This window comes from Xiphophorus hellerii, chromosome 3, assembly GCF_003331165.1.
Source record: "Xiphophorus hellerii strain 12219 chromosome 3, Xiphophorus_hellerii-4.1, whole genome shotgun sequence".
Taxonomy (NCBI): domain Eukaryota; kingdom Metazoa; phylum Chordata; class Actinopteri; order Cyprinodontiformes; family Poeciliidae; genus Xiphophorus; species Xiphophorus hellerii.
The window spans coordinates 9,335,246-9,362,551 of record NC_045674.1 but is presented as its reverse complement, the minus strand read 5'-3'; the positions used below and the strand labels follow the sequence as shown (position 1 = coordinate 9,362,551).

Sequence of the window (27,306 nt, the reverse complement as noted above, 5' to 3'; positions counted from 1 at the left end):
ACCACAGTTTTTAGATTGAGTCTGACCACAGACATCATTTTTTTAAAAGCTAAGCAGGGTGGTTTGTTGCATCACACAACTTTTCACCACTGACTGAAAACAAATTAACTTAGAGAGGGCCAGACCAAAATGGCTCCATGATGTTGAGTAAAGTCAGGTTCACATGGTTCAATCAATGATCATCAGAGACAAAATCTTTCATCATGAAAAAACTGTTAGAAAATCTCTGGTCATGACCAACATCAATAAGTGTGAGAAAGTTTCTGGGAAAATGTAAAAATGGTGCACAATGACTTATGCTGTCATACTGCTCCCTTGTCTCTACGCTTTGTGTTAAAAGATGTGTCATTAAAGTAAAAGACAACGGCAGGCATGGTTTATGGTCGCCATTTCTGTCCATATCCAAGGCAACGCATGTGGACTGGTCCTATGGTGTTTAGTTATCCATGTGGGGTCAATCTTTGTGGTTAGAGATGCATTAGAGATGCACTTCCCCTTTGGACTCCTCTTCTGCTGAATACAGGCAGATTGTTATTGCAGTTCCATCCACTGAGCTACAATAGTTCAGCTGAGCCTCATGTAAAGACAAAGATGGAGAATTTAAATGAGAACACATGAATGACGTATTAGCCTGGGGTTAATGCAAAAGGACCTTTAAGAATAACAAATCTTGGTTAATTTGTTAACATAAAAATTTAAGTAGAAAAAAGGAAGTTGATGAAAAGTAAAGCTCATTACTATTTTTTAAACTGCAATTCATAACACTGAACAGAGAAATATAATATCTTCCTTTATTAGTATGTAAACCCCTTAATTAACTGTTGCTCACTTTGTCCTTATTTGTTTTCAATAATAACAAGCAAAACTGCAAGTGGCCTAGAAAGGATTTATTTGAATGGATTTAGATGACTGATAGTCCAATTGAGTTCCTTTGCATCAAGCCGTTCAATATCTGATATTTCTATTGTGAAGAGTGCAATCACATCTGCAGTCATCTGTTGCAGAAGCAGCATCAAAGGCATTAAATTTTAAAAAAAGCTGAACTAACTGATAAAGGAGGCTGGCACTAGCCTGGTAAAAACCAGCCCTTTGAACTACACTTTGCTTCATACAGAGGTATTATCAGTTATTGAGAAATGCTTGCCTCCTTGGAATTTCGTCCCAGTACTCCAGCTAATATTACCAATACTAATTATTACAGTTGTCTTGAAATATTGTCATTTGATTATTTGGTGATTTGACTTCTTTTAATTGATTATAATTATGATAAAAGACAAAGATGACAAAGAATTTGTTTAGATAAGTGTTCTTTTTTAATTATCTAACTACAATATAGCACAATGTTGCAGAATAGCAATAAAATTCTCTTTTTTACTTTTTACTACACACTATTGTTTATTAAGACAACTGAGTCTGTGACTGCAATCTGCATGTGACCTAAATAGGAATATTATCTTCCCTTCAATAGTTATGTCATAAAAAGTTATTACAATCAGCCATATTTATATTCTGGGTTTGAGGTATATTTACTTAAGTGTAACATGCGGAATCCAATCAGGACTGCATTACATTTGGGTTTAGAGATTATTTCCACCCTGTTGAGTATTAAATGTGTGAAACTGGTCTCAGAGGATGCTCTCGAGCCTCTTTGTTTCAACTTGAAAATGTTTTATAAATTTCTTTAGTGCTTCTTACATGCTCTGAAAAACGCCTTGACTTGTGAATGTTTAGCTGACCAAGGAAATTTATCTGGCAGTATAGAATAAAAGAAATAGGCCCTCGTATTGTCTTCAGTAATATTTACAATGAATCCACTGGATTTCTTCCTCAGCATTGTGTACTTCTACTAGATCAGGTTGCCACCAAGGTTTTTTTTACTGATATTTTTGTATAGCCTAAAGAGCTAGCATATATTTGAATATAGGTCAGTGTTGAATAAATTAGTTTGGCACATAAGTGTTGCTTTAAAAGCACATGTATTCAAACTTGTCTTTGGACTTTGGTGCAGCCCGTTTTCGGCAGTACCTCAGGTCTAACTAAAGAGCAGTTCATGACACAGCAGTGGTTAGTAGCCCTCCTTTGAGCCATGAAACATTCTAAGCAGAACATTATCAACAGTGAGGCTATAAACAGGAGCACCCTTTAGGCCTTCATCAATTTCTCTGTTTTTGTTTAGTCAAGCCCATGGGCATCTGCGCTCCATCATTTAGTTCCTGTGTTCTAGCTTTGACTTAACGTTTCTGCTCTCCAGTAAGCCACACTGACATATTATTCACAAATGCACAAGTTCCTGTGGAAGCTTTAATGCTTTATCGTTGAGCTGTGAAATAGCATTTATCATACTTACTCTCCTTTAACTGATTTCTGTCTCGCTGAATCCCTAAGTAACTTTAACCACTAAAAATCTTCTTCATCTGGTATTTCTCATGGAGAAAATTAGTTTGTACTTTCTGCCACAGCATATTAAATCCTTGCTGTGAAGAAATAATGACCTGATTGTATTGTTTAAAGTGAAACTGTGTTCTTTTTGGGTGCTTTAGTTTTACTACCAACAGCAAATTGGCTTCTGTTTTGTTTTGTTTGATGTCTTTCTTCTGGTTTTCCTAAAGTTGTATTCACAATTTTTTGTTCTTCTCACATCGCCTTATTCTAAATGAAAGTATAATGAGTTTGTTTGGTGAGAAATTTATTTTGATAAACTAAACGTCCAACTGCAACAGACTTGAAAAAGTTGCTGCAAATCTGTTCTCTGATTTAGAGTTGATGAATTGTCAAATGTCTCTTCATTGGTATCTTCATTGGTCTTATTTCAATCTAGTACATTTTCACAGTAAAAATGTAATCCCTCACTAAATTCAAAGGAATTTTTCAGACATATGCTTAGGTTATCAATCTGTACAAAAGCAGATATTCTGTTTCATCCAACAAGCTCAACATTTTGGTTACAAGCTGTAACGACTGGAGAGGTTTTCGTTTGCCAGCTGGAAAGAAGGATCAGCTGATGGCTCCATCTAGACAAAAAATCCAGAAGAAAGCAGATTCTGAAAACTACATTTCTATACAGATTATTATTTTATGCGTCTGAAAGCTTCTGGTTTAATTCACTCCCAATTAAACCAGAATTGCATTTTAAAGCAAATCTTTAAACACACTGCTTCATTGTATGACATCATGGACAAGTCAAATGAAACGAGCCAAGAACTCAGGAAGTGAATTATGGACCTTCACTAGTCTGGTTCTTTTTTGCATATATTTTTCAGATGCCTGAAGATTAAACATTAATTTATTCAAACAATAAAATTCAAATATGTCAAATAGTCAAACTGTCCTTCACCCTTTAAGCCAGCATGAAATGTCACGTAAAATGCTCTGACATAAATGGCATTGCGCCCTCTTCTGGAGAAAACATAGTACAGCCAAATCCTGCTAATATAAGGAGTGCAGAAAGGAAATACGCATCCTAATAATTTATTATTGATTAAATACAACAGTACATATTTTTAATATTGTTAATAAGCGTTTCCAACCGTTTCGTTTTAATTTACAGTTTTCTGATTGGCTGGTTCCACCCCTTCCTCTTGTCATGACGTCCTTCCTGCTTCACTAGAGGGACACGTGCAAGTTCTAACATCTCTGAGTCGAGGGGGAAGGCTTCAAACTTCAGCATTTATACTGTCCCGATAGGTGTACAGTTTTGATTTTCTTGTGAAAGGCTTTACCGAATAAGCAGTCAACATGGTAAAGCCTCAGTTTAAGGGGAAGAACTCGATAAACCCTTCTTCATCCAGCTCGAACCCCGGTAAGCTAGACAGTTTGTTTACACCTGTAGCTAACTGCAGCTAATAGCTTTAGCGTGCTCTTCTACTCACTGTATCCTGGATATAAATGCTGCTGGTTACTTCTTAAAGTAAACATTTAATCCAAAATTTCGCTATGATAGTTTAACATTTTACCTCGCAGCCTTTTGGTTGTTTCATTGAAGTAATTTATTCCAAGTTGCAACCTCGCAGTTTCTCCCATTAGATTCACATGCACAGAGCAATAACATAATTTATGCAGATGTATTTGCGGAGAGTTATTTATCAAACCTTCCCCTCAAAAGACCCAAGAATTTACATTAAGATATAGTTTGTTAAGGTTCTTAATTATAAAGTTGGAAAGAATGGATACAAGCAGTTGCGATGTTATTTTTATTGCGATGGCGTTATTTTTATTTTATCTTATGGGTTTTTTTTAATTTATTTAAATATATTACATTTATTGTCTATGCTATTTTTGTATATGTAAAGTTTTAATCTGAATAACAAAACTGTCTTGACCATTGGTTCCCCAGATCGAGCCAAAGGTGCAGGGGGAAACAACATGAGGGACAGAGCCACCATTAAGCGTCTGAATATGTACAGACAAAAACAAAGATGGTAATGAATGACAACATATTCTATGTTTGTAACAGGATTGTTTGTAGCTTTCAGCTTAAATATAAACATAAGTGCTATATTAACACTGATGGGTTGGTTCTATCTACAGTAACAACCGAGGGAAAGTTATCAAACCTTTACAGTACCAGTCTACAGTAGCACCAGGAACAGTGGCCAGAGTTGAACCCAACATCAAATGGTTTAGTGAGTATGTTTTCTTTCTATTGCTGCTAATGACGGAGAGATTATTATTTGTTCTGGCATCGTCTTATTCTGAATATCATTTATTTGTATTTGTGATTGATATTAAACTCAGTATGTATTTGCATGTTACATTTAGAATTGTCTCTCTGTTGATATGATTTTAGTTTTACCAAAAAAATAAATAATTGTTCAAGTAATATTTCAGTCGAGATATACTTGACTAACATTATTAATGCAATGTGTATGGTTACAAGTAAATATGCACCTATATTTTCAGGTATAGATAAGATTTACTTTCTAATGATATAATGATGATAGTGATAATAATTGGGGGGAGAGTTTCTGTCAAATATGTAGTGGTTGCAAAGTTATAGGCAATGTTTTAATTTCTGACAGGAATACATTTTATGTGTTTGGTTGCTTTAGATAAAGTCGTATTTAAATGCCTCCGTAAATGTGATTAATTGCAAAAATATTTGAACCAATTGAGCCTTGACTCATGTTTGGGTCTTATGTGTTTCAGCAAACACTCGAGTGATAAAGCAGTCAGCCCTCCAGAAGTTTCAAGAGGAGATGGGATCAGTACAGAAGGATCCATACCGTGTGGTGATGAGGCAAAGCAAACTGCCCATGTCTCTTTTGCATGACAAAGCCAAACCTCATGTGAGTAAAGTAGCATAGCCATAACACAAAATCCAAATAACACCAAGTTGTTTTAGTTGTTGTAACATTTAGTACAATCTCTTATGAAAAATAGACATCTTTTATAATCCACTAATGATACCTTTAATCATCTTAAGAAAGTATTCATACCCCTGGAACTTTTCACATTAGAACCACAAATTGCTTTTCACTGGGGTTTTGGGATGAACACAGAGTCACACTTCATTTTCAAAGTGGAAAAAAGATGCTCTCTTTTCAATTGTTTTATGTTTTCCAAAAGAGTAATAAGAAAAGTGTATCATGTATTCATCAAGGAACACAGATGAAAAATAGGCTTTTGGCATTTAAAGAAATGTTAATGTGCCTTGTCCCTGCCAAATAAATAAATTTAAAAAAAATTAATCAGCTTACCTGCCTATAATATTTCTATCAGCTTTGCACATTACTCTTTACAAAAAACCTCAAGCTTTGATTTAAACCACTGTAGCTCTGGCTTCATCCTCCACCCCATTCTAATGTCTTTTGCAGCCTGTAAAAAGGTTTTATTAAGAGCATAGTCCTTTATTTAGCTCAATTTGCACATTTAAAACCACGCTAGTTGAGTCAGAGTGCTATAAAACATTCTGAAACAGGTAAAGAAACACTTAGTAAAAATAATACAATGAGAAAAGCAGTGCTAACTTGATTTTAAAACAGCACCAAACTGTCAACAATATTGTGTTATAAACTAACTAACCATGTTATAAATTTCTTTACAATTTTATGATGTGTTTCTTGGGCTTCCACTTTGGAATTATGGACTACTTTGTGTTGACTCTAATGTGATTAAAATGTGAAAATCTTACAAGTGTATAAATGCTGTGTCAAGGTTCTGTATGGATATTTTCTTTCAAATGCTGAGCTTTTCCTGGAAGCTGTTGTGTTTCCATTTTTATATAAATGCCAGTATTTGATTGCTTAGATGAACTCACTTGTTCCAAAAAAAGTCATGAATTAAAGGATCTTTCTGATTTCTTTTTAAGGGCCTTTGTTTGGGTTCTTGGCATGAGTATTTTCTGACAACCTCTGTAACCTTATTCTTCTAAAGAAATGTTGCAATAGAGGCATGGCTTTTGTTTCAGAATCACTGGAAGATTTGATTAGCACTGGCATGGTCTCAGGGTGTTTTGTTGGCTTTTTTGCTACATATTTGGGTGTTCTGTTTACTGTATACTTTTGTTCTGTGTTGTCTTAAAGCCTTGAAGGGCTGTATTGAAAATTTGTTTAAATTCGGGGGAAAGGGAGAAAATATCTTTCACCAACAGCAAAAACTTTCCTTTATCGTGTCTTATCAGATATCTACTTTTTATTTTACAGCTATATACCATGCATTTTGTTCATTGTACAATACAACTATAAATACACATCCATGCTCTTCGTATAAAGCTTTTGTTATACACAGTAAGTGTTTAAGGACAAATATCATGTATGTATGCACACTACTATGTTTTGAAAAGCAAGGTTGTGAGTCTTAAGTTCCGAACAATCAGTGGTCTTAATGTGTTTTTCTATACTCCTGTAGAACTCTAAGGTGCACATACTAGACACTGAGGGATTTGAGACCACATTTGGACCTAAGGCTCAGAGGAAGCGGCCCAATCTCCTGGTTGGAGATGTGAAGGATCTTGTAGAGAGAGCGGAGGCTTCAGCGTTGAACTACAGTGCCGACAAAGACACGAACTTGGTGACAGAGGACACTGGTGTCCGGTATGATTTTTACTTATTCTAATCACAAAATAGAACTTTTTTAAAGTCTATGTATAATTACATTTAAAGATAGTGACAGACTTTTGCAACAGGGAGGAAGTACGTGAGGAGATTTTCAAAAAGGGTCAATCGAAGAGGATCTGGGGAGAACTCTACAAGGTAACACTCCTGTATACTTGATTAATGAGTCTCAGTATTAAAATATTGACAAGTATTTTAAAGAAAATAAAACTCCCTCCCCCCAAAAAGTGGTTGCTATGTAAATGTCTTTTCACTATCTTGGACATTTCATGTAGCTTTTTTGTTTTTCCCTTGCCCAGATACTCTTTTGTCTCCAAGTGCTGAAAAAAAAAAAAGAAACATGTTTAAATGTTCCTTGAAAAGGGAAAAAGCAACAGGTGGAGGCTTTACCTGCTTTAGAACATATTGCCCATTAACCTATAGATTAATCAGGCTGCTATGGATTTAAAAACATAATCTATCCTCTGTCAGGATCATCATAAGCCAGGCATGTCCAAAGTCCGGCCCGGGGGCCAATCATGGCCCGCGGTCAGATTTCATACGGCCCGCAGCTTCAGTCTTATAATGTATTATTTATGGCCCGCCTGCACTGTCAAACAGAATAAATAAATCATAAAACTTGAAACTGTAATTCCTCCTTTCACCAAATGGTGGCAGTACCACTTTAATACTATCAGTCTGCCTTCGTGCAGCGAACCCCTCTCCACTCATTTCTGCCATGGCCACTGCAAAGAAAACAAGTTAACAGTGAGGGCCGCCGCTTTCAAGAGAGATGGGAATTACAATACTTCTTCACTGAAAATCAAGGCAATTGTGCTTGTCTAATTTGTGAGACGGTTGCCTTGTTTAAGGATTTCAACGTAAAGAGACACTACCAGACTAAACATGCTAACGCATACAACAAGCTAACAGGGAGTGACCGTGCTGAAAAAGTGAAGCAGCTCCAAGCTGCACTGGCATCACAACAGCAATTCTTCACGCAGGCCTGAGTCAAAAGAAAATACCACCAAAGCAAGCTACGAAGTGGCCATGTTAATAGCTAAACATGGCAAACCTTTTTACTAAAGATACTTTTATCAAAGACTGTGTTATGAAAATGGTGGAGAACATTTGCCCTGAGAAGAAGCAAGAATTTGCGAATGTAACAGTGTGGCACGGAGAGTTGAGGACATAAAACTGAGTGTTTTGAACGATAACATCTGTCACTATCAACAGTGAAGAGCCAAAAGAACATTTATGCACCTGGATTTATGGCACTTATTTTTATTAAACTCTTGAGTAAGATTTGGTTATTACTGTTGATGTTATGAACCTGTAGATGTGACACAAACTATTACTTTCTCAAAGATATTGTAAATGACAAGAGCAAAATTACCTTGTTTTAAGATTTAATAATAACAGACAACTTTGCATTACTTATAACTCCTGTTTAAAATGTTCTTGAGGCAAAGATATTTTTAAACTCATGTAAATTTAAGGTATTTCATACAGTTTGTTCAATGTTATCTGACTCTCCAGATATGAAAGAATTGCAGAATTTGTGTTTTAGAGTTGTTCTCATCTGCCTGAGTGGCTTATATTTGGTTTTTTTGTCATTTGAAAGATAAAGATAATTGTGACAATGAAAATAGTTTTATAACAGAGTGTATTTGCATGAAACTTTTGTAGTTAAAAAATGTCCGAACAAACTATTGGCCCCCAGGCATCTTCACTTGATCAAATCTGGCCCTCTTTGCAAAAGTTTGGACACCCCTGTCATAAGCCATCTAATATAAACCTCAGGGTTTTTATCCTCATAGTCTGAGGTCTTTAAAACGGGATGTCAAGCTGTTTGTGTTTCAGTCAGTGATCTAGAGTTAATTGGATTCATTCTGGATTCGTGTTTTAAAGGTGATCGACTCGTCTGATGTCATAATCCAAGTGCTGGACGCCCGTGATCCGATGGGAACCCGCTCCAAAAGCATTGAGACATATCTGAAGAAAGAGAAACCTTGGAAACATCTCATCTTTGTATTAAACAAGTGTGATCTTATCCCTACCTGGGTCACGGTGAGATGTTTAGAGCATTTTCACTTTGTTTTCTGGGTTGCTTTAACTGCTATAGTCTTTAGTAATTTGTCTTCTTGACTGCCTTTTTCCCACAAATCAGAAACGATGGGTTGCCGTTCTGTCCCAAGAGTATCCAACTCTAGCTTTCCATGCCAGCCTGACCAACTCATTTGGTAAAGGTTCTCTCATCCAGCTCCTCAGGCAGTTTGGGAAGGTAAGCTAATGCTTCCAAATGGAAATCTACTTGACTTTTTTTTTGATGCATAAAGCTCAAATAAAAGTGTAAAATGAAGCTAAAATCTGCATTTAGTTCAACAACTGGTCTGAATAATCTAGTCACGGCAATACAACAAGATAACAATTATTTAAACTTAATATATCATTAAGTTTAAGAATAATAATCTTGATTGTTAAAATCCAGATTCAAAAGATACTTTATTAAAAGTTTGTCTTTTAAAACATCAATTATTTCAGATGCCTTCAGGTTTTTAAGATGACTGTTCAACAAGGGAGGGCTTTATAGGAGCAAGCATTGCCTCAGACAGGGTGTTTTGTTGCAGTAGTTGTATCCAAATGCCCAGTCTTGAATACTGGGCATTCAGATACAAGTACATCTGATAACTACATGTACTCTCAAATACAACTTTTGTTGTTATTTGAGTGGTATACTAACAGAGTTTGGAGGTTTACTGCAAATTTCTCATTTAAGATCAATTCTTCAAATTCAGTTTTGTCATTCTTGATTTTTTTTATACGTTTGATCTTATGAGATTGTCACATTAGGTTAACTTTGAATAAGGATACCATCATTTCAAAATGTGTTTACAAAAAATAAGAATGTCATATAAAATCTTAGTGTTTATTCCAAATAGAAAAGCAGCAGTTATTCCTGTTGCTATGAATATAATATAACATATATATTATTATACATCTTACATTGTTTACCGGTAACATTTGTTCCCTATTGCAATTTGAATGCATTGACAGTTAAAACACTTAAATAAATACCTCATGAGTCATCTGAAGTATTTATAAAAACTTGGAAAGCAGTTTAGTACACTTCAGAAAACCTTTTCTTTTAGTTTAAATCACCTTATCAATAACTCCTCATTCGTCTGGCTTTTTTACCTGCCCTCGCCTCGGCTCTGCTTCCAACATGTTTGATAGATGAAGTGGAATGCTTTAAATTATGAGCTGTTTTCCCGTCCAAAGATTTTAGTTCCAGAGAGCTGACCTTTTATAAACATTTTCAAGCCCATGTTTTTTATGGACATTTTGTATTTGAGCTAAGCCTGCTTTGTTTATATTGGAATCAAAATGAAGAAAATTGTTTACTAACTTGAACTCGCATTTAAGTCGGTATAAAGCAGTGTTGAAACGCCTCTGTATGATATTGCGAGTTTTGTTGTGTTTTCCTTCATGTGCAGCTCCACACAGACAAGAAACAGATAAGCGTGGGTTTCATTGGCTACCCAAACGTGGGAAAGAGTTCAGTTATCAACACTCTGCGCTCAAAGAAGGTCTGCAACGTGGCACCCCTCGCTGGAGAAACAAAGGTAGAGTCGACATTTGATCGCGCATGTTTCATCAGTGTTTCTTCTTACTCATCAAAGTTAGCATTCAACCCATACCTCCCACAGGTGTGGCAGTACATCACACTAATGAGGCGCATCTTCCTCATCGACTGCCCCGGTGTCGTTTACCCATCAGAGGACAGCGAGTCTGATATAGTCCTAAAGGGAGTGGTAAGTGATTTTTTTTTTTTTTTCTGTAGTTCTGTGAGAAAATGAATTTGTCTGTGTTCTGAGTAATGCTGAAAATTAAACAATAAAAAAAAATCTTACACACAAATGACAGATTTATTTAGAATAGTCCAAGTGTACACAAGATTCCTATGAAGTCTAGAAAATTTAAATGTAATTAATTTTGGTTACAGACAGAGTCCACAAGTGGATTCATATTCACAAAAAAACAAAAAAATCTATGTTCTCAAAATATGTTGAACTATTTTTTTCATTATGCTGCAGTAAAAAACTGAAATGAGCTTCAAAATGTATTAAAGCCGAACACCGTTTTATCAGTTGGAACTTTTAAAGATATTCTAAGTATGATGTCTGAAACCTGCACATGCTTCATCTCAAATATTTAATGTCAGTTTTAGCCTACGCCTTTGTCTCAATATTGTTTTTATTGTTTTATAACCTCAACAATGTTCCTAAGGTTTGTTTACTAAAATAGTGTGATGCTGGATCTTCTTGTGTGTTCTTCCCTCCCTGCCAGGTTGTTATTGTAAATATAAATTTGTTATTAATAATTCAGCAGGTTAAATAAATCAATAAATGTAATTGGCAGTCTCAGTAAGATGATTAACTTAACTTTGAGACTTCCAGAAATATTTTTAAAGTACAACACGTCCATGACATAATGATCCATAAAAGCTGGGACGGATAAAACAGAACAACCTTTCTGTGTTCTGTTCAGCTTTGGTGTTTACTTGTGGAAGTGTTGCTCTCTCAAATAAAATGAATCACAGACATAGATCACAAAAAGTCTCCTTTTGAATAGCTTTTTAAAGGTATCTGCTTTTTTTTTTACTTTAATGTGAACACATTTCTCACTGAAAAAAACCTTTATTCTTTTTTATGATGTACTTTCACAGCAAACGGTGTTGTTGGTAACTCTTTTTGTTGTTGTGTTTACTGATCCCAAAACAGACAATTTCCATCTTGTCTGTTCACAGTCAGGGAGAGTGAAGGTGGAAATTTTCTGTCTGTTGTTTAGTTTTTTTTTCTCTGCACCTCTGCTTTTATTTTTTAAAATGGAGCAATCCAGATCACAAATATCTGGGGAAAAATCTCTTTATTACATAGAGTAATGAGGACCCATCCTCAGCAGTGTGTTTCAAGATTGGTAAAATATGTATTGATAATTAAACCCAGAAAATATTTTTGCAGGAAAAAACAAACACCTGTCTCAATTTTCTTTGAAAGGAAAATATTTGCAGTTTGCAGTGGAGTCACTATAACTTAAAGGTTGCACCTTCATATTTTACATTTCTTCTTTTCCTCTTCCTTGGTAAGGTTCAAGTGGAGAAGATCAAAAACCCAGAAGAGCACATCGGTGCGGTACTGGAACGAGCCAAACCCGAGTACATCCAGAAGACTTACCGAATCCCAACATGGAGTTCTGCTGATGACTTCCTTGAGAAGCTGGCATTCCGTACTGGGAAGCTTCTAAAGGTTTGACTCTTCATCTGTTATAAGATTTAAACACAGGGTTTGTAAAGTGCCTAAAACCCTTGAAAATGCTTAAAACTTAAAATTTAACAAGAACATTTTTAAATTTTTTTTAAATGGCTTTTTTGTATATTGTGTTTAAGAAATTAATTTACCTTAACACAATTTGCTTGGATTGTTTCAATGTAATGAATATTTATTATTCTTAACAGTTCAGCGACTTATTAATCATCTTATATTTTATACCGTATATTAAAGTTATTGATATTGGTGGATTTTGTGTTAAATGTGTCTGGCGTATTGCGTGTGTGAGAAAGAGACATTGAAAAACATACAGTTTTTCTATGTTTTAATTTACTTTGCTGTAGAATGTAGAATACTACCACCAAAAAATATTTTTTTTTATTTACGTGTGGTAAATAGTATCTTTAAACTGCCTGAAAAGTGCTTGAATTTAAAAAGTGTATGAACCCTTCAAGCATATTTTATTCTCTCTACATTATTCAATAAAGATCACCTTTGCACATTAAAAGAGCTGTCAAGTTTTGGTATTTGAACTATAAACACTTTTTTTCTTATCTGTATTTTACAGGGAGGTGAGCCCGATCTCAGTACGGTCTCCAAAATGGTTTTAAATGACTGGCAGAGGGGACGGATCCCCTTCTTTGTGAAGCCTCCTGGACCAGAGGGAGATCCAGAAGTAAGAGTTTGCAAAGTCTTTTCCTTCTCCTTCACCAGCCTGTTTTTTTTACGTAAATTACTGGGACTTCTGTAGGATGAAAAACCATTGCCCCTGGAAGGTCCACCGGCTGCAGAGCAGAACGTTCAGGAGGAACAGGCGGATAATCTGGACGGCGCGTCCGGAGAACGAGTTGTAGAACACACAGTCGACAATAGTCAAGTTCCATCATTAAACACAATTTGTCAAGTGCCATCGTTACACATCAAAATGTTTCAATGATTATGTTTCAAAAGCACAATTGGAAATATACCAAAAGGCAGACATGTGACTAAAATGCCAGTAGAACAAAAATAAGTGGTTTCTTTATGCATTGATGTTGATGTGTGAGGCTTCTAAGTGGATGGATAAGACTAGGATACAATCATTTTTCATTAGATAGTATCTCTACAAAACATCATACAGTATTAGTTAATGTTCCATTAGAAAAGCATAACTCCATTGATCAAACCATATAGGAAGCAGTGCCGACTATTTCCAAGCTCCTGCAATGCGCAGACGTGTAGATCACACATGCTAACTAGTCGTGCAATTTAAATATTTTTGCTCCGTTTAAAGTGCTCCTGCATTTTTTACCATCTTCAGCCCTTCCAGCTGATCCTTTCCAGATGTGCATTGTGTGCGAGCTGAGAGAGGAAGTAGCAATTACCTTTCTCTGCTAGAAAATAAAAAGCCAAGTGAATTACATTTCATTTCATTTCATTGTTTTCCTGAAATACTATGAGAAGAACAGTTAACTTGTTTTCAAAGAAATAAAAAAAACAGGAGGACGTATCCCTGCAGCAACTGACTAACCACAGTCTGTGCAGCCAGCATAATCACTGTCATGAACAATACTTACATGCCCTTTTTTGATCGTTTACAGAAAACGTCTGGGCTTACTGCTGCATTCTTGAAAACATTCTATTTCAGCAGGCTCCCAATCAAATGAATAGTAGGAAAGTCAACCTAAAATTGGGATAGGGAAAACTCGTGGCTACAGGAAAATAGTCTTAAACTTTTCTGCATGAGGATTTGTTTTTAAAATTCCTTTCACTGAAAAATGTTTTGTTGTTACACAAACAGCACATACAATGGAGTGCCCAAAATGTACTCCCTTTTTTGTCTATTGTTGTAAGGTATAACCCTGCTCCGACATCATGAAGAGGAATAGATGAGTACAGGAATGGACACAGGGAAGGTTCAAAATACTTCCAGGTATAAACTTCTCTGGCCTAGATAAAGCCCAATACAAGTACAGGCCATTTAGTAATGATCACATCAAACTTATTATTGACCTTTGCTGCAAGTTTTAACATAACTCAATGTTAAACAGCCAAAAGATTCTGCTGCACTTGTTTGTGTCTCTTTGTGTGTCCATTTTCAGTTAAAATTTTAGATTATTTTCCAGATTTTTAAAAATCTCTGGTTTCAGACATTTGCTCAACATTCATATAATTAAGTATTTATTTAAAAGGTAATAAAATAGTTATCAAGTAGACAAAACGATTATGAGTGTGGTGCTTTTCATCTTAGATGTGAGATTAACTACTGTCCATATAAGTCTTTCTTTTTTTTTGATGTTCAGTGTATTACCACGAAGGGGAAACGTTTCAAAACAGCATCCAGAATTGAGAGAGTGGAAAGAGTGGTCAAAGAAATCTCACATCTATCGACAGCAAACTCAGTGGTGCACAAAGGATGGAATGTTTTTGAAAGCAGCTGAGGCATGAAAGAGACCATAAATAGGCCATCAGGCACAGGATTTGCAAAAAGGTTGAGCGCAACAGACACGGTGAGGGGAAAGGCAGTTCAAGCTGAGTTGGGACCTTACGCTTGATGTCAAAACTGCGGCTTCTGACAAAAATGTTAAAAGCTAAGCCAGTTCATTTAAAATTAGTAGACTTAAATGAGCTTGTCAAAGCTGTAACAGTACTCTAAAATGCATTAAGGGTAATATGGGTTTACAGATATGGAAGATGGATGCATTCACTGAGTTCTCTATTAGATGCACCTTTCTATTACAAAGTTGGATTACCTTTTCCCATCACAGCTCCATCAGTTCGTAATGGCATCGATTCAACAAAAGATCGTCAACATTCTGCAGATATTTCGGTCCATATTATCATGATAGTTGTGAACTATCTTGATCCATCATTTCCCAACAACACTTTCCTGGAGCTAAAATGGTGACTGGGAAAGCCATAAAAGGAGTTCTTTGTTATGCTCAAGGAATCAGGAAGAGGTGATTTCAGCATTAGAACCGATTATACTGCTTCAAGGGAGCATCAGGAGATGAATACATCATGCTCATAAAACAGGAAAATGGTGATCAACAAGGTCTGTTTTGTGGGCTGTAAATTTTAAATGATGCTCAATTTGTACCAAGTTACAAAATGATTCACAACCACATGAGTGGCAGCTGGTGTGAACTTCTACTGCGGTAGCCCATCCACTGGAAGGATTCTGACATGTGTTTAGGGATGGCATTAGTTATAACTTAGCTATTTTTTTCTTTCTATCATCTGAGATAAGCTTATCCATTCTCCTCTGACCTCTGAAATCAACAAGTTATTTTTATCCAGCTGACTGCTTTTCATGTGATCCCTTCCCTTTTTTGAACTTTTTTCTGTAAACCAACAACTATGTTTTTCTTTTGACCAGACAGAGGGAGCAGTATAGTAAGTGATGTATAAAATCACCAGATATATTACATTCTATTGCATAACTTCAATAAACAACAGATTTTCAGGGTCACCAAAGCGCCATAAAAAACATAAGACGTTATTGACAAGTCAACAGATTTTTTTCAGGAGGTATGCCGGACAACTGTGGAGTCTACTAAATTAGCATTAGCTGTAACTGTGGGGTCTGGTCAGATCAAAATAGGATTGAGAATAAATATTCTGGAGTAATGAGCATAAGGTGTGAAAAAGCACCTCGGGCTCACACTAGGATTTGTTTTTTCTTCCAAATGCCCTTTAAACTTTGTTAGAGTGCTTGGCATCATGAACTATTTAAAATCTTAAGAAATTTTAAATGTTGTCAAGGAAAGTCACAGTACTAATAGAAAGTCTTCTATTAGTAAGAGGGTGTTGTACAAAGAATTGCCAGCAAAGGTGTAAACACATGTGACACTGGTGATTTTCAAAAAGAAAAAAAGATTTTGGAAATTGGTTTTTCATTCAGTTGTAAGTATTAACCAATCTGTCATTGCAGAGATTATGCCATGAGACCATCTCACATCTTTTGGCCTTGTTCTAACAATTTGAACAAACATATCACACATTTTGTGATGAGGTGGGGCAGTAATTTACAGATCCTCTTGGCCTCAATGCCAAATTTGCACCCAGTGGTGAATTGTTCCAGTCTCTTTCGGTCAGGTCAAATGGAAACCATTCAAGAGGAAATACAAGGCACACAAAGAATTGGCGTTCAAGGTATTCTTGGAAAATCTGACATTCTCAAGCATGTCCAGGTCAATGTCATGGAAACATATTTTTTAAACATCCTCCCAATAAACCAAACCAACAGATGCTCAGTCAGGTAGGTAATGAACATGAATCTTTAAAGAGTAAAACCTAATTTGCACAATTCAGTGGACCCAGGGAGTAGAATCAAACACAAAGACAAACATGGAGGTGGAAAAAAGGAGGGCCTGAAAAGAATGAGGACTACATGGGAACTAATAATCCCCTCACAATGGTCTATCCATGTGGGTTCCGATTTGCACCACAGAATCTCTCTAATATCTTGGACATTCCTTGAGACACAGGTTTAGTTCCTCCTGGAGACAGAAGCAGGTTGGCTGTTTCTCCTACGACCCTTGTCAAAGCCAGTATTTCAGATCTCATATAGCACATGGCAGGGGGCTGACAGACTAACAGCTTTTAATGTCTAGGCAACTTTGAAATTTCAGGGATTTCCACTAAAAGGAGTAATTAAGATGTAAATAATATTAAAGGATTATTCACTCTTGAGGTTCTTCTCTGGGAAGACAACCTTTCCAATCCACTGAGCCGTATGAATTTTCTAGCCCCATGTCAGAAGAAAGTCTGATGATTTTGTGTGTTTGATAACCATTCCTTTAATGTAAGTAAAATAAAAAACACAATAATACTCTCCAAAACCACTTTGAATGTATCCTATTACATCTGTACAGTTACATAGACCTTGCAGTTATCATTTTTATTTATGAAAATAAGGACAAAGTCCTATGATGTGGTGTTACATTACACAGTTATGACCATTTCAGGGATTTTACAAGCAGTAGAGGTTACATGCAATTTGACTGAGAGCAGACTCCATTCCTTGATCGGTCCATGATTGGCAGTGATGAGTTTAATCTTAACTTGTGTCAAGTTTTGAAGTGATTTCGGACCACATCTCTTTTATGAATGGATTTGCAATAAAGAAACGAGAAACAGTCAGCACTTTGTCAGATTGAAACAATTAGTTTGACATGTTTTGCATTTTATTCTTTGACATTTTAATTTAAACAAAATGTATGTGCGGATACTGCTTTAAATCTTTTGACTGATTCTAGCCTGGCCATTGACTTCCTGTGCCATTTTGCTTGAAAAAAAGAATCTCACTTACAGTATAATCTGGGTTTTCTCCACTTAACTTGGATTGTCAAGAAAGAGAGGTTTAATATTTTTGAAAAAAAATGTCACTTTGAGTGTTTAGTTAAGATTTGATATTTTGTTTTGCTTTCCATCTGTACTCCAATCTTATTATAAAATAAAGATTTCCTACTGGTGTGGTTATGTCCTGTAAATCATGGTGCAGAAAGGAAAGATGGGTTTTTGATAAATGACTGAAAGAGCAACTCAAGTTTATGATCGAGGTTGTACATATTTAAATCATAGAGGACAACTCCCTGTTCATAAAAGGTGAAGAACAGGTCTCAGATCTCACTAAAATAAACAAGTGTTAGAGCTATAAATGACACTTTTTTTTTTATCTTGCGCAGTCCCCATAAATAAAATGCTAGTAATGTGGAGTGTAAACTTAACTCTAATGCTCATTCAGGCAGATTGCTCCTTTAAAGGTAATCCTTGAATCAAAGGGACACTTCCATAGACAAATGTAGCAACTACTGCGGACAAAGATTATTAAAGATCTGAGCTGGTGGGAGACAGACATTAATGTCTTTTTCCATTGGAATCTCAAGAGGGTATTAGGAAATAAGTTCCAGCAATGTGCTGTAAAACAAACATAGCTTCATTTTGCCAAGGTGTCACGGTTGGAAGAAATGGAAAAAGGAACAAACAAAATGATTAGGTCTGAACAATCTTACCTTGATAGAGTTTAGGTACACTGACTTTTTCCTTGATACAAGTGATTAACCATTAAAGTTTAGTAAATTTGAAACTACTCTTTTATTTCTTTTGATTAGAAACTACTGTGGGAAGATTTTATGCAAACTATTAAGTCTTTTAGCTAGACTGGAGAATACAACTCAGATGTAACATATTGTGATCCAGGGAGAAAAAACAGTAGTGGATGTAGAAAAAAAAATGCATAAAGCATAACATGTCCAGTATACGAATAGACTGAGTATTGAGCTCAGTATGATAAAGCACATTTCCATCATGTATTGGTATGCACTGAGATGTTTTCTCTTGTTCCAAGAGCCCTGAAAAATTGTCTTTTGACATTGGGACCCAGCCACTCTGTTTTACCACAAATGTCTCTTTTGTAAGCATCTGGTTTTGTACAGAAGAGGGGTACTGTATCTCCCAAGCCACACCACTGGCTCATAGACAGAAATTCAAATCAAATATTTTACTTATTATTGCCATAACCCTCTTTGATTTGCAGAATTCCCAAATTGTGACATTTGAACAGCTAAAGCATTTACTTGAATTTGCCGTAGCCAGTGATCTCAAGAGACTTTGGAAATGCAATGAATCTTTCTGCAAAATGACTAACCATTGTTTTGTTGCTTGGGGTATAAACAGTAAGGCTTCAAAACAGCAATGATGAAAAACATTGTGTTTCTGGAACAGTTCTTAACAAAGATAGAACAGTCATGGTAAAAAAAACAACTAAACCCTATTTTATTTCTAGTGTAAGTACACCAAGATATACTATTAGTATTCCTTTAATTATACAAGAAAACCTCTTGAGACTTATATACAAGAGAGACTTTTGTAAATACATCAACAAAAATAAGATACAGACAACAATACAATCCACCAAACACTCAAAACAATACCATACATTGTCAATGGAAGTGCCCACAGATGTGTTAAAACAATCAGATTTGTAGCAGCTTTTAAAATGATATAGGTGCATGTTACCCTGCAACCTCGGATGGCTGAGGGTAATGTAGATGGTGATCTTCCCTCAACGTGGGTAGGGTTATAAAGGAACTCAGAGGTACAGGAACAGTGGATGACATCTTCAGACTAATGTTTTTCTGGGGAGTAATGGAGAGTTTCAAGTTGAATTGGAGCAGGGAGTGGAGACTTGCTAGAAACAAAAAACCTTTGGAATCTAATGGAGTGAGGATTCAGCAGATAGACTGGATAAGATCTGAGGGAACAAAGAAGACATAAGTCAAAGGAAACATGGAGATGTAATGTTTGGCTTGATTCTAGAAAAAGTTGTCCATATGGCACTGAGAGGTCATCACAAAGCTCCTTATGAACCCTGGTAGGGAATAAGGATAATGTTCTCAAGTGCCAGAGCAAGCAGCTGCCTTGGGCACGCGGACCTGTCGCTGGAGGCAGAGATAAAAAATGGCCAGTCACACTCCACACCATGATAACATTGACATTATTTTTCCAAAAATGATTAAGCCAGAAAGAAAAAGCCTTTTATGAAAACCTAACCATATCTTATAATTCAACTGGTTTTAGAAACTTCATGTTTGCTGTGACCAACATGACTTTATCAGTCGCAAAGTTATAGAGGACCTATGACCTGCCAGCCCTTTTATCATCGCTTTGGTTTTTAGGGGTTTGTGGGAATTTATTTAAGATCAACTCTCTTGAGGTCTTTAACGGGGCTCTTGCAACAACCTGGTTCTTTAACTTATATGTTAGTGACTCCGTTGAAGATTTGTTCAGGGAGGGGCCCTGATTTCAACTGTTTGACAGATGACCTTATGTTTTTGCCTCTAGGATTTTATACACAATGACTGGAAGAGCTTCATGTCATGTGGCTGCAGGTTGTCTGTGCTGAATGTGATATGTTTAGTTTTTACCAAGAGTGTGAAGTACGAACAGACATCTTCACTTTTGAAATAGTTCTGGTAGACTTACAGTTCAATAAACTACAGCTTTGCAAACCTAAATGCTGCCACATTGTTTTTATGGAAGAGACTTTCATTAAACCATTGTTTCAAACAAACTATATTTGGACAGTTAAACACTGAACATGCTGACCAATCGCTGTAAAATCTAAGATGAAGCTTTAAAAAACATAGGCTTTAAAAAAATCTGAACACAGAATTATTTTTATTGACTATGCAAAGAATTAGACTCCAGGAGAGACTGGCAACTATTTAATAATGGTTAACTTTGTAAATAATGTTTCCTGCTGTTGAATGATGGCATTTAAATTGTCTTGGAAAAGTCTTACAAATTCTTCATAAATTGAACAGGACAGCAACTGTTTGTTAAGGCTATTACCAACATTTTGTTAACACATACCTTTAAACCCAATGGCTGAAACACACATTTCTAAGTTGGTCATTCCTGCTGATCCTCAAGTAGAGTTTTTATTAAGAGTCCCTGATGATGGAGAACAGCAAGAGAGTATTTAATTGAGTCCCACACAACTTTTACATTTTGGCTTTATTTTTTGTTTAATAAATAACAACAGAGTATTTTGTTCACTTGAGGTTAAATTTAAATCATATTGGAACCATGTTAAGATCAGCTCATTAGTAGACTGGTAAAAATCAACCATTTACCCTAAGCTATTTGCTTCATACAGAGGGTTTGGGCTCTTGGCTGTTGAGAAACAATTGCTTTCTGGACTGTGTTGAGGTTTTAGATTTTACCCTAACATTCGCCCATGACGTATGTAAGGCACCAGTTCAACGCTGAGAAGCTTACCGGATATTGCCTGTGCTGTAAACAACCATCCTCCACTGCGAAGAGAGAAGTGCCAATCTGAACGAGGTGGCTGTTTATGTTAATTCAATATTTGGAACATGGGCTGAACAGCTTTGTTCACTTTCTTTGCTGCCATTGATAAAGCTACAGGCAGACTACAATTCTAAAACAGCACAGAAAATAAACCTCATCATTCACAACTTCTTCTTCTGTTTGCTGATTTACCCAGTAAAAATCTTCCGGACACAATCCATGTCAAGCGAAGAAAGCCCTGACTGTGGTGTAAGTGAGATTTTTTCTTTTTCTAGAGAGGAATTGCACAGGAAGGCAATGGCCAGGCTAGCTACTTTGATGTCCTGATACACAAAACTCAAGACTTGTAAAAAGAGTTTACTTGCATTTTGCCCTGAATGTTAATGCTCTAAATTAATGACAGAATTTTTAAATAATATATATGGAACCAAACATTTACACTGTCTATTTGCCAGTTTACAACAATTGGATTCATTTACTTTAGCAGTTACTGCTATTAAAGTGGAGCTTGAGTGAAAATGCCAAATATCTGTCACTTACTGTGACCTAAGAACTGCTTTGTATGGATTTCAGTATTTGGTAAAAATGACGACAGCCATTGCTGTCATTGCAAACACTCAAAATACTTTCCATTGCAAATTACATTTATCCATTCATGCTCTCAAATCTTCACACATACTGTTGACACTGATGCACAATACAGTGTCTTGCCCAAGGACTCTTTGCCATACAGCATACAATGGAGGAGATTGAACCAAATTTGCAAGCTTCCAATTGTGACTACTTTCTCCTGTCACCAATTTTAAAAAAATTATTTTTAATTCTATGGACAATGATTATACACAGTGAATTTGCTGACTGTTTATGGGTGAAACGACTACTTTACCCAGCTTTCAGGGCGGTCTTAGAGGACCTACCAGGATGTTAAGACAAAAGAGTCCAATTGTTAAACTGTGGCAATCCACCCAATTTATCACTTGTCTTCTGGGGCTATGGTAGAGTAAAGCTAACTATTAGTGAGGCCAAGCTTTCAGTGTTTTGTCATATGATTTGTTTTTGAACCAAAGCCTCCTCTACTTTCTTAGCTCCTCATCTACTTATATTGAAATATCTCACTAAAAGCCTAGAGAAATCAGACTGATAGTGAAGGAAGTTCTTCAGTAATGCAGCCACTTTTCTCACGAAGTTCAGGATGGGAATGAGAGGAGCAGTGCTTCCACTCTTTTTTTCCCAGAGTAGTTCTTACTTTTACAGGCCAAGTCCACTACCAAGAGGAGTTCCAGGTGGTCTCCAGGCTGCCTTTGATCCCCCACAAACCAGGGTCCCTTGAACACATCAGTCAATGTAATCACTTGTGTTTCAGAGTGCTCAGGGGAAACAGTAGTGCTCCATTTCCCTTTCATAGCATGACCTCAACAGTGGCAGCCACAGTCTTGAGGTGACACAGACCTCTGTCCAAATAGGCTTCTCTGTTGTCCCTATCTAATTGACAGAACAGCAGATAAAACAAAAGAGACAAGCGGCTTCAGTGAGCCACATGAAAAACTAGAGAGGGATGGTGCTGCTCACCTCCAGTGAACACTATTTCAATTGAAGTAAGGAAAATTTTGGCAGAGAAACATTGGCACACAGCCTAACCAAAACTTGCCATGCAACATTTATTTTTAGCTGAACCTTTAGGTTTACATTGTTGGCAACAAACAGCTTTGTTAAGCCAAGGGCCATGTATGCATGGATGTACCCATCTGTGTTGATTTCATCCTCTGCAGTGAGAGGAATTTTGATTAGTCAATCAACACAGACACTCTTAACCCCCCAAGAAGGTGAAAGGTGTGTTGTAGCAAATATATGCTGACTTGAACAACAATTCAAAACCACAGTCAATGTCACAAATTAATAAGCCATCAAATCAGAGTCTATTTATGCATCTTAATGAGACATACTACAGATAAGCAGAATGCATCATGATTGAGAATGTAACAGCAGTATATTATGCAGAAATGGCACAAGATTAAGTTTTACATTTGGAACAATTACACTTGATAAATTCAATTATCAAGCATTAGTACTTATTTACTATTGCTTGTAGTAAACAAGTACTGACATCACAGCACTCTCTGTGCTTTATTTTAATCTTTTCATGCACACCATATTTTTTGCGTCTTATTTCTTTCTGCATAGTGTGCTCTGTAAAACAGAAACAGTAGCAGGGGGGACTGTAAAGCTAGTGTCTTCCTACAGACATCTGTTTGACTAAGATTAACCCTATGCTTTGTTTTAAGATGCTATTATTCTCCTCAGATGACACATTGACTTTTGAAAAGAATTAACAGACTTGCTAAAAGAACAACAGGTATGATCTTAGGTTTGAGAAATTACAATTAACATATAGGTACATTATTTTAAGATAAACATCAACTAATCAGCACATGATATTCTGATCTCCCCAACTATAATGGAACATCCCACCTTAAAAATAGTCAATTCCTCTTTGAACGGTTTTAAAATCATAGAAATATTGAATTCAGGTATATTTTAATGTTGCAACTGTGACACTAGAAGATTTCTGATTAACACCTGGCTTATTGTTCCATTGAACACTATGTAATTACTACTTGGATTCCTGACCTTTAAGTGCAATTCCATTCTATGTCCATATTTAGCTTTGATGTCCCTTTCCCAGTCACATTTACTGGAAACAATGAGATATAAACCTGCCCCTGAGTGAACCATGTGTAATGTTTTTCCATTGTAGCAGCTTTTAACATCTTTCTAATAAAATTTCTTCAAACAGTTGTTACTTAGACTTTTAATTACTATGCGCCAGTGAAAATTTCCATCTGTTTAAAAGAGATGCAAACCTTATAAGTGAAAAAAAAAAACGACTATGCGAGAGTATTTTTGTAATTCTTTAAGGAAGAGAATCTAATTTTTCCATGGACCTCATCAAGTGGCTAGCTTCACCTGAAGGTCTGGCACAGAGATTACTTTTTTTATTTTATTCACAGCAGAGATGAGTTAGAGTTAAACATAAACTTTGATATACTTTTGTCCTGTAATAATTGTTGTTTTTCAGAGCTTCCTGAGGACATCAATAAACAGTAAGTAGGTCGGTCTCTCCTTTAGCTTTTTACAAAAAGTGACAAGGAAGCCAGATTGACTGAGAATGCCTGCTCAGAACAGTGAGAGATCCATTTTCACCTTATTGCAGCTTATCTCTACCAAAAACGTTGGTTTACATGCCACAGATTAGCACTCATAAACACCATTCATTAGAGCACTCCTCCCTCAGGTCACTGCCAACAGATTATGCATGATTAATGTGGTGTGAAACTTGTGGCCATGACAAGCTGTGAACAAAACAAGTGAACGATTTAGGGTTGGTAAAAATAAACAGAGGATATTACGCATTAGTGAAGCATATTTTGTTAAAAAGCAACAAATTTCATCATTTCATCTCTGGCTCGGTTTTTCTAACAATGTCATTTATCTGTTCTGCCTTGGCTCTCTCTTATATTATTATTATTTTCTTTGCCATGTAAATGTTCTAAAACTGGCAAAAGCATATCTGTGTCTAAATGAAGTGTGGATGTTTTGTGATGACAAGATCCCCCTTATAAAGAGTGCTTTGGCTTTAGGAGTCAAAGCTTTGGCATTAAGCTGTTTATATTTAAAAATGTCATTTCTCTGTGTGTTTAGGTTTTATACAAAACTAATATTTAGAAAGTTTCACTGCTTTTAAAAACGGTAGGAACCACAGTTTTTAGATTGAGTCTGACCACAGACATCATTTTTTTAAAAGCTAAGCAGGGTGGTTTGTTGCATCACACAACTTTTCACCACTGACTGAAAACAAATTAACTTAGAGAGGGCCAGACCAAAATGGCTCCATGATGTTGAGTAAAGTCAGGTTCACATGGTTCAATCAATGATCATCAGAGACAAAATCTTTCATCATGAAAAAACTGTTAGAAAATCTCTGGTCATGACCAACATCAATAAGTGTGAGAAAGTTTCTGGGAAAATGTAAAAATGGTGCACAATGACTTATGCTGTCATACTGCTCCCTTGTCTCTACGCTTTGTGTTAAAAGATGTGTCATTAAAGTAAAAGACAACGGCAGGCATGGTTTATGGTCGCCATTTCTGTCCATATCCAAGGCAACGCATGTGGACTGGTCCTATGGTGTTTAGTTATCCATGTGGGGTCAATCTTTGTGGTTAGAGATGCATTAGAGATGCACTTCCCCTTTGGACTCCTCTTCTGCTGAATACAGGCAGATTGTTATTGCAGTTCCATCCACTGAGCTACAATAGTTCAGCTGAGCCTCATGTAAAGACAAAGATGGAGAATTTAAATGAGAACACATGAATGACGTATTAGCCTGGGGTTAATGCAAAAGGACCTTTAAGAATAACAAATCTTGGTTAATTTGTTAACATAAAAATTTAAGTAGAAAAAAGGAAGTTGATGAAAAGTAAAGCTCATTACTATTTTTTAAACTGCAATTCATAACACTGAACAGAGAAATATAATATCTTCCTTTATTAGTATGTAAACCCCTTAATTAACTGTTGCTCACTTTGTCCTTATTTGTTTTCAATAATAACAAGCAAAACTGCAAGTGGCCTAGAAAGGATTTATTTGAATGGATTTAGATGACTGATAGTCCAATTGAGTTCCTTTGCATCAAGCCGTTCAATATCTGATATTTCTATTGTGAAGAGTGCAATCACATCTGCAGTCATCTGTTGCAGAAGCAGCATCAAAGGCATTAAATTTTAAAAAAAGCTGAACTAACTGATAAAGGAGGCTGGCACTAGCCTGGTAAAAACCAGCCCTTTGAACTACACTTTGCTTCATACAGAGGTATTATCAGTTATTGAGAAATGCTTGCCTCCTTGGAATTTCGTCCCAGTACTCCAGCTAATATTACCAATACTAATTATTACAGTTGTCTTGAAATATTGTCATTTGATTATTTGGTGATTTGACTTCTTTTAATTGATTATAATTATGATAAAAGACAAAGATGACAAAGAATTTGTTTAGATAAGTGTTCTTTTTTAATTATCTAACTACAATATAGCACAATGTTGCAGAATAGCAATAAAATTCTCTTTTTTACTTTTTACTACACACTATTGTTTATTAAGACAACTGAGTCTGTGACTGCAATCTGCATGTGACCTAAATAGGAATATTATCTTCCCTTCAATAGTTATGTCATAAAAAGTTATTACAATCAGCCATATTTATATTCTGGGTTTGAGGTATATTTACTTAAGTGTAACATGCGGAATCCAATCAGGACTGCATTACATTTGGGTTTAGAGATTATTTCCACCCTGTTGAGTATTAAATGTGTGAAACTGGTCTCAGAGGATGCTCTCGAGCCTCTTTGTTTCAACTTGAAAATGTTTTATAAATTTCTTTAGTGCTTCTTACATGCTCTGAAAAACGCCTTGACTTGTGAATGTTTAGCTGACCAAGGAAATTTATCTGGCAGTATAGAATAAAAGAAATAGGCCCTCGTATTGTCTTCAGTAATATTTACAATGAATCCACTGGATTTCTTCCTCAGCATTGTGTACTTCTACTAGATCAGGTTGCCACCAAGGTTTTTTTTACTGATATTTTTGTATAGCCTAAAGAGCTAGCATATATTTGAATATAGGTCAGTGTTGAATAAATTAGTTTGGCACATAAGTGTTGCTTTAAAAGCACATGTATTCAAACTTGTCTTTGGACTTTGGTGCAGCCCGTTTTCGGCAGTACCTCAGGTCTAACTAAAGAGCAGTTCATGACACAGCAGTGGTTAGTAGCCCTCCTTTGAGCCATGAAACATTCTAAGCAGAACATTATCAACAGTGAGGCTATAAACAGGAGCACCCTTTAGGCCTTCATCAATTTCTCTGTTTTTGTTTAGTCAAGCCCATGGGCATCTGCGCTCCATCATTTAGTTCCTGTGTTCTAGCTTTGACTTAACGTTTCTGCTCTCCAGTAAGCCACACTGACATATTATTCACAAATGCACAAGTTCCTGTGGAAGCTTTAATGCTTTATCGTTGAGCTGTGAAATAGCATTTATCATACTTACTCTCCTTTAACTGATTTCTGTCTCGCTGAATCCCTAAGTAACTTTA

At 36.1% G+C, this 27,306-nt stretch overlaps 1 protein-coding gene across 1 annotated transcript; it reads left to right on the top strand.

Annotated features, from left to right (window-relative positions):
• Positions 1 to 3,581: 3,581 nt before the first annotated feature.
• On the top strand, positions 3,582 to 13,171 carry LOC116717501 (nucleolar GTP-binding protein 2-like). The gene is made up of 12 exons (XM_032558946.1): positions 3,582 to 3,799; positions 4,334 to 4,418; positions 4,528 to 4,622; positions 5,146 to 5,285; positions 6,847 to 7,031; positions 7,124 to 7,190; positions 8,943 to 9,101; positions 9,202 to 9,315; positions 10,529 to 10,657; positions 10,742 to 10,846; positions 12,182 to 12,340; positions 12,930 to 13,171. Exons 1-12 carry the CDS (start codon positions 3,736 to 3,738, stop codon positions 13,110 to 13,112), a joined length of 1,485 nt encoding a protein of 494 aa, XP_032414837.1. The 5' UTR covers positions 3,582 to 3,735; the 3' UTR covers positions 13,113 to 13,171.
• Positions 13,172 to 27,306: the final 14,135 nt, after the last annotated feature.